This window comes from Micropterus salmoides, unplaced genomic scaffold, assembly GCF_014851395.1.
Source record: "Micropterus salmoides isolate LMB-PRFRI ecotype aquatic unplaced genomic scaffold, ASM1485139v1 Ms_hic_scaffold_15, whole genome shotgun sequence".
In the NCBI taxonomy this organism is placed as follows: Eukaryota; Metazoa; Chordata; class Actinopteri; order Centrarchiformes; family Centrarchidae; genus Micropterus; species Micropterus salmoides.
In genome coordinates, this window is record NW_024040596.1 from 25,997,666 (window position 1) to 26,006,424 (window position 8,759).

The 8,759-nt window shown below is 38.2% G+C and overlaps 1 protein-coding gene across 1 annotated transcript in view; it reads left to right on the forward strand.

The window, feature by feature from the left end:
• abcb6b (ATP-binding cassette, sub-family B (MDR/TAP), member 6b) overlaps nt 1–6,719 on the forward strand; it is a 35,298-nt gene extending 28,579 nt beyond the window's left edge. The window contains exons 18-19 of the mRNA XM_038719924.1: nt 4,531–4,599; nt 6,469–6,719. Of these exons, the coding sequence (XP_038575852.1) occupies nt 4,531–4,599; nt 6,469–6,583 (184 nt within the window). The 3' untranslated portion in view covers nt 6,584–6,719. The remainder of the gene's footprint in view (nt 1–4,530; nt 4,600–6,468) is intronic.
• The last annotated feature ends 2,040 nt before the right edge of the window (nt 6,720–8,759 follow it).

The window sequence follows — 8,759 nt, forward strand, 5'->3', positions numbered from 1 at the left end:
TTTTTAGCCATGCTAGGCTAGAGATGGAGTCAGTCCACCACTTTGGTTAAGACTGAAAATCTCAACAACTAGAGACATTCATGCTCAAATTGTTCAATACTTTGCTCTGTGACTAAATACCTGCAAAACTAATGTTAGCATACATCAGTGGTCAGCAATAGGTGGCCCACGGGCCAGAAGTGGCCCGCCAGCAGTAATATCTGGCCCGCGGCCAGATTGCTTTGATAGCAGAAAAATAAATAAATTGATAGGCTCATCCTGAAATAGATCTCAGGCATGACAGCAACAGTTACTCACATAATCACTTCCTCTTAAGTGACTGTGTCTCCAAAATAAAAGCGCAAGAACATTTTTTGCAGCAATGCTTCATGCTGATTTCATTGAGAGCAAAAGTTCTGAAGGACATTCAATAGTCTCTGGCTTACTTGACACAGCTCTGAAAAAGCCGTCTGTAAACGTGTGATTGGATTCCCCTGAATTTCCTCAGGGAAATGAAAATTAGTGTCCATAGGTTTATGAATGCGGATCAAACACCGGGACACTGGTGCAGCACATGCTTTATTGCGAGCATGTGAGAAAATGTCCTTATAGGCTAATCAATTTGTTTAACAATTAAGGGAGAAAAAAAAGTCTGCCGGATTTTGGGATCGATTATCCAATTCCCCCTAAGGAAGTCCCACACTCTACCCACTAACCTAAACTTGCACATGAGTATCCAAAGGCTTGAAATAATTTGACTGAAAGAATGTTCTGGCCCGCCATGTAACGGCTTGAAAAAAATTCGGCCCGTTGTCAGACTTATTTGCCGACCCCTGTCATACATGCTAACCTAATGTGGTGAACATTAATATCCCGTATTATTATATGGTAAATATTATGCCTGCTAAATCCTTAACATGTTAGCATTGTTATTTTGACCATGTTAACACGCTGATGGTTGCATTTGGCTCAAAGCACTCCTCACAGAGCAGCTAGCATGGCTGTAGACCATCAGTGTTGCAACAATGTGGTGGATGCATTTGCCCATTTATAACCATTGCATACCACCCACAGAAAAACTGGGATTCATAAAAACAATCTTGACAGGAGAATGTGCGCACCTGTCTGGAAACTCTGACCCATGCAAACAAAAATTGTTTACAGATGTCGACTGTGACTAGTACCGACAACAAAGCTCTCAGGCATTTGTCAAAGTCTCTGTTTCCAACTGTGCTGACTGTTGCTCTGGTCAAGAAAAAAAAACAAAGAGCATAATTTCATATGAACTTGATGTTCAACCTACATGACTGCATCAACAAAACTGTACAAACTGTCAGTTGTATTGGCTTGAACAGGTGTTAATGTGTTCACCACCTGTTTATTGAAGTTACTCCACACCAAATAACTAAAACAGTTATGTTAATATGTTTCAGTTTTCAATTTAGTCTTTGTCTATTGGTCCCAAATACAGATGATCCAGCCTGGAGAGACAGGTCTGATAAGTCATCTTATGACTAAAAAAAAAGTATTATCTTCCTTTTACAATGAATTGTATGATGATAATTTTGCAGTTCTGTTAGACCTAATATAGTCTCTGAATAAGTTAATCCACAAGCTTCTTAATCTTTCAATAGTAGCAACAGATGGAGTCTGGCCATAGGATCAGGACTGTTCACTATTCACTTATCAGTTGGACCTTAAATTAAATTAAATCTCTCTTTAATCAACTTCAGTTTTTGGATTTAAGGAACGTTTACCTTCTCTTGAACAATGTATCAATCTGCTGATAAAATCAATCCTAATGTTTCATGGTTTTAAAAATGTTTTACCTCATACTGTTCATCTTCTTTAACTTCCAAATACATATAATTGTAATTTTTGAAAGACAAATATTTGATGGATATATAACACTTGTGAGAGGGAGGGATTTATTCCGTTAACGTGGTGTTACAACAGCATGAGTAATATAAACCTTTTTCACAGCAGGAATAGTCATAGTAGGAAAATCCCAGGTGTGACTATTAACGAGGGCTTATTCAAATGTCCCGGTAAGCCGTGGCAGTGATCCAGCATGCACAATACCAGAACCCTGACACTGAAACGTCTAAATGGAATTCAGCCATCATTCATTTTATTATGCTTCACCCACTGTGACATGTCAAAATGTCTCCTGTGACCAACCTCATGTGTTATATCAAGGATTCATAAATCACAACAAAGGACTGGCAAGTGGGATGATTATCGTTTGGCAATGGTTATATTAGGATGTACTGTACTTTACTTTGATAGTGTAGAGTTAGGGCAAATAGTTCAGACAGTTGTTTAGACATTAGGACCCCAAGTTTAAATGGACGTTGAACCTGAACTGGGTTTAAGAGGCCTTTTTCTCAGCTGACTTTTTATGACAGGAAAAGCACAGATGTAACTAATAATATAAACAGTGGTTGCGTTCCATTGAAGTGTCTCAGTAAGCCATGTCAGTAAGCCAGCATGCATAATACCTGGGTGCTCGTACATCTAAATGCACATCAGCCATCATTACTGTGATTAGTAACACCTGAGTTTTTCCTGCTATAAAATATCCGCTGTGAAGAAGGCCTGACTCATGACAGCAGGTAATAGACTTGGGGAAGGTATTGATCTGTTCAAGCTGGACTAAAACGACAAAAAATACATTAGTGTTGACGAAGAAAAGAGGCACAAATAGTGTGTTCACTTCCTGTTTATACATAATTCTGTGCAGGCAGAGAAGTGTTTAAAATATTTGTTTAAGATTCACTTTAAATCTTGGGAAACTGTACTGTTGATTTATTATTATTTGGTATTACGTAGATTATGAATTTGTGTCATAAACATTTACTTCTGGCCTACAAAGATGGTTAATAAGACCTTAAAACAGGACATGAACTATATACCCTGTCTATACTGGCTGTATGTAAACATTGGATGTTTTTTTTTCTTGCTGTAAAGCCTGAATGAGTGGAGAAAAACCTTTGACGTCTGCAGTCTCTGGAGAGAGATATTTCTACCTTTGACCGAGGTTTTCTATCAAATATTGAAGGTGGACATCCAAAGATAGCCTTGATGACATTAAAGCAGAGTGGTGGCTCTGCACAAGCTTAAAGTGACATTCAGCAGTTTGGAGAGGTATGAGCTCTATGGTTTGCAGAGCCATTTTTTTGTTCTGCATACAGCATCATGCACAATGGTATAATTTGCACTGGGTATGAGGTGACATGTCTCCCTCACTTTTCAAAACTTTCAGTTTAATAATCAAAAATTAATTTCTTACAGAAAAACACAGTAAATGATGCATTAATGGAAAACTTTCATCTGTACGTTTAACAACACCTTATTTTTTCTGAGTTCGGAGCTGAGAGCCATTTAAATCACCGAGTGTGGCTTTAATCAGACTCTCATCAGAGACTGGTCATAAATATTAACTTTAATAATTTACAGACAAGTTCATACAGAGTTCTCAGTCTGTTGTTGTACTTGGGTGACAGAAATGACAGAACTGAAGTATGACTGTGTTAGTGATTACTGAGGAATGACTGTGTATTTTACTTTTATAAGACAGCTGAACATATTTAACATCTAACCGCACATTATGACTCCCTCCCACTCTCTCTTTCTACAGTATTTGTCTCACTCTTTTTCCATTTCCATGTCTTATCTTTTTCTGACCTCTGGCACCTCTGGAATTACTAAAACTATCCGCCTTCCACTCTCCCTTCATTTCTCTGTTGTTCCAAAGAGCGGTGAAGACGCCGCTTGGTCAGAAGTCTTTGATCTGCTACCTCCTGTTCTCTCACTGACACTTCACACATCCATATGTGTTAAAAGAACATTTCTCATTTAATACAACTTGAATCCTGACATTATTTTTATTGTTAATAATAACATTGTTATTATTGGGGTGGTGATGGTGCATTGGGTAAAACGCCTGCCTTTGATGTTAGAGACCCGGGTTCAATCCCCCACAAAGACACATCCACAAATGTTTCCCTGAGCAAAACACTTAACCCCTAGTTGCTCGTGCGACCTCTGACCTACATAGCAATTGTAAGTCGCTTTGGATAAAAGCATCAGCTAAATGAATAAATGTAATATAATATAATAATATATTACATGTGAGGCTGCGATCTCGGGGACACAGCAACATCACAGAGTCCAACTTATTTGGAAGAGGAAACGAGGGTGTAGGCATCCATCAGAGTTTATAGACAGATATCAACTTTGATGTGCAGTTTTGTGAAACTGAGGAATTATTGCCAACATCATGCGTGTGCTTCCTTTCAGATTTACTTTCAAAAACAGTGGTTTTAAGCTACAAATATACCACCAAAAAATTAACTCTTGGACACAAGCAACCACACAGTTTGGGCTTAAATGTGTTACCTGAGAATAAATCGTGACATTATGTAAGGCCACTGAAAGATTATAGACTATTATTATTATGCTTTGGCTTTTACTTCATGCCTTATACCAATTTAAAGCAGCATGCAATAAAATAAGGAAATTAAACAGAGATAATGTTGTGTGTTGCAGGTTGTCCACCATCGTTGGAGCTAACCAGATCCTTGTGGTTCACAATGGAGAGATAGCAGAGAGAGGAAGGTAGGGTTCTTTATCCAGTGTTGTGCACAAGTAGAGTTTGAGGAGCAAGTGTGCTGGGATGCTATCAGGACATCTTTATCTCATCCCCCGACAGCAGCCACTGATGCGTTTGAGTGTGTGCCTTTGTGAGTGTGTGCTCGTGTTACACACATGAATGACTATGTGTGTCCTAAGTGCTAGCAAATTTGTTATCTGTAGATCAAAACCTCTGAGTGTGTTTTTGTTTGTGACCCTTAAACCTTCTGATATCTTTCTCAGCCCCAGAGGCAGATGGACCACAGCGCACACACACACACACACACACACACACACACACATACCCAGTGGAGCCGCCACTTAACTGACAATGCATACAGTCCTTTGATATAGGAGCTGGGTATGAAGACTTCCTTCGTCACTCACACAAGCTGAGGCGAAGGCAGTATCTGACTTTCTACTGTTTAAATTATGATGAACATAGATCACCCAGCTGAATGTAGTGTCCATAATGACACTCAAGTATGAATAAGAACAACTGAGAAATGAATTTGTCACATACAGGTATGCAGTGGAGGGTAAACACATGCTGAGACCCTGCAGGCATGTGTGTGGAACATCAACCGAAAACTATTCATCTTTTGATCGACACTGTGCTGGAAACACAAGACAGGCCCATTTAACCTCCGGTGTCAGAATACACACAATTTTTTGCCACAAAGTGTGGGAGAGTATCATGAAACAGAGACAGGAAGAGGCCTCATCCCGTCCTCAGGCTGTCCCTGTGCTTAGCATTCTTTACATGGCCTACGTGTACTCCACATTATACATCTGGTGGTCAATCTTTTTTAGATCTCGATCCACTCTAAAAATCTTTTCTCCTTTCATTATCGTATTTCAGCCGACATCTGTTAAGCAGTGGGACAGACAGCTCAGATGTTCCAGTTACTAAAGACACTCTGGTTCTGCTGCATCGATTTTGATTTGACTTTTTAAACTGTCCATTGTGACTCTGACATTGTTATAGGAGTTCAATGCTAAATCAGTAGAGTATTCTTTTAAGACAATAAGACAAGCCTAGCCAATACTAATTTTTCTTGTCTCCTTTCTCGTTTTCATCTTCCACTTTCCTTCCTCCTTTTCTTCATCCTGCATATCTGCTTGTCTTGTACTTACTCTCTCTCTCTCTCTCTCTCTCTCTCTGTCTTGCTCAGTTTCTGTCCTCAATTTCCTCGCTGTCTTTTTCTGCCTCTGTCTTTCCGTCTGGCAGTCTAGACAGTAACAGGCTAGTGGTTTTATTTATTCATAGTAAAGCTGGTTAAAGTCTGAAGGAGGATTTCAGACAGCTCAGCTTCTTTTTAAAGCAGCTCATGGTGTCACAAGACATTACGAGTGACCCACCTTCTCCCCTGCCTGCGCTTCTTTTCTTTTCCTTTATTTTTTAAACAATTGTCCTGTTTGTTTTTTTTTTTAAATCTTTTTGTTCCTCATAATAACAATGATATTTAATAGGCATTGTAAGAAAGTACATGAAAGATTCGTGAACATTTTGTACTGGCAATGAACGTTTTAGAGGCATGTGCATGTTATGTAAAATAATAAATAAAACAATATGTCCTCATATGGAATGTGCTTATACCTAAACGACAAATATGACCGTGATATTTGGTGTTGGAAAGTACAAGTTCAGCGTCAGGGGTCCCCAATCTTAACTAAGTTACATATGTCATGTAACGTAAATCCCATGCATTCAAATTCCAAATGAAATAAATAAAAAGTAAGTAAAATAAAAACAATAACATGTTCTAGTTGAAGTTTGATACTTACTTCAGCTCTTCATTTTCTCATGTCACTGTCTCTTCTTTGTTCTTCTTATTTTCCCCTTCTGTTCAGACACGAGGAGCTGCTGGTCCAGGGAGGTCTCTATGCAGCCATGTGGATGAAACAGCACAAAAGTCATGACATACAAACAGAAACACAGATGAACAATCACACTCAAGACACTTGACATTGAAAGTATGAGTATGAAAATGTTTTCATTAAATTTTTTGTCACATCTGATGTCTAATAATCCCTTGTATCAGCACCTATGGCCAAAGTAAAGTCTGGAGAAACTGCAATTAAAGTTGGTAAGAAAACTTAAATTCATCTTCTGATCAATACTGTGATGTAAACACACGACAGGCCCATTTAACAATTTCATGATTTGTGCCTCAAAGTGTGGTAGTGTATCAACAAACAGAGACACACTATGAGCTGTTGTCTTCATCCACACCTGTCAAACTTCACTGAGGCTGAGAGGCAAGGAACAGCTCGAGTAGGAGCAGGCAACTCCATTGTTCTGCAATTGTCAAAGCACAATTTCTTTTAAAGTTAATGATGCATTACTTTAATGTCTCCTGGTACCGGTATCGTTTGCATTCAGCACTCACCAGGTTCACCTCTTCTTTCCTAAATCAAGTGGTTTTAGGCGCTGGACATTAACCACGTATCAGCTAACACACACAGAAGTGAGTTTTGTAGAAACCTGGAAGTGGTCGGATATTCTGCTTGTGAAGATTTCACCTGCTTGTGAAGATTTCACCTGAGTCATTAAAAGCCAAGGCGGTTATGTTACTGAGATTGTTTTGGTAAAAACATCCTGGATGGGCTGAAAGTGCCTGTGTCAAAGGTTACTTTTTAGAGTAAAACTATATCAGCAGCCTCAGGGCCAGAAAGAGAAAGACAGATGGAGAGTGTGTCTCAGCTTGAACTGTGTCTCGTTAGCAATAAAACCTCTGAAACATCAACTGTGCCATGGTGTTTCTCTGTAAAATGACATTTTTAAGAGCGCTACAGCACCTTTCAGATGTGCACCTCAATATGAAAATGGGTCTTTGAGCTACACACATTTCAAACACAGGTTGGAGGTGGGAGTTTTTTAGTGGAAACAACTGTGAAAGCAGTTAAAAATAACTAATTCAATGAAAAAGATTTCAAAATCAGAAAAACATGATATACCATAAACAATAATTAGATTAATAATTGATTCTGTATACAAAAAACTAGATTCACAAATCAGTTTTTCCATCATAACAGTGACAGTCACAAAACATCTATAAGAAATGTAATGCCTACAGATACTCCCATCAATATTTGCCCAGTCACAAATCTGAGAAATGGAACGATGCTACAATCCAAATGCAACATCTAAACACAGAGATAGATATTAGGTGTTTTGTTCTGCCCTGTAATATCACTACAATACATTTAACCAAACCATTTAATTAGTCTCCCCACCCCTCATTTTTAATCCATACCAATTGCTTTCATGTAAAACACTTGACATAGTAGGCTATAGCATATGACAAACAACAAATAGTAATTAAATAAAAGTTAGTTTGATGTTGAAGTTTGTACTGTAGAACAAGTCTTAAGCTGTATCACTGGTGCAGTGTGTGAGAGATTCTAATATGTAGTCTGTCACCATTTCTATAAATGGTGTATGCACCATGAAGTTGAATCAACAGCTCTCTAGAACAGGTTCAACAAAATCTGAACATTGTAATATTCATGAAGTCCTGTGTTTTCTGAGTGAGAGGGGGACCTTCACAGCTGCCTTCTATCAGCCATTACACAGTGAATCAGCCCACTAGACTAGTCTCTCTAGTTTGTCATACTTGAGTGTACAGACAAAACTACTGAGCTTCCAGCCCGAGTTTTGTGTGTTTTTGACAGTTTTTGCCGCTCACCTCATCCACCCTGAAATATTGATAAAATAAAACATTTCAAATTAGTTTTGCCCACAGACAGACTGAGAAAGAGAGGGACACAAAACCACAAGTCCATTGTTTTATTCTTTATTTATGTGTAGGCCATTTGTTTGACATATTTCATATGTAAAAGACAGAGGTTATTAATTGATAACATACAGGACAATAAATACAAAGATTTATCTAAAACACCTTATTTTTTGTACACAGAAGGGAAAGGCAATATGTGACACACTTTTTTCCAATGCAGTAAAGATGAGTTGTAATTGTAATGTCAGATTACAAATATCAAAGTCATTGACATTATCCTAGTAAAACAACAGTTTATAGGTGCATTTTAAAGTTTTGCTTCACTGATTATCTTATTCTTCATCAGTCTAGAAAAAGGAACAGTAAGACTCTGGATAATGTTATGGTGAATGATTATAAAAC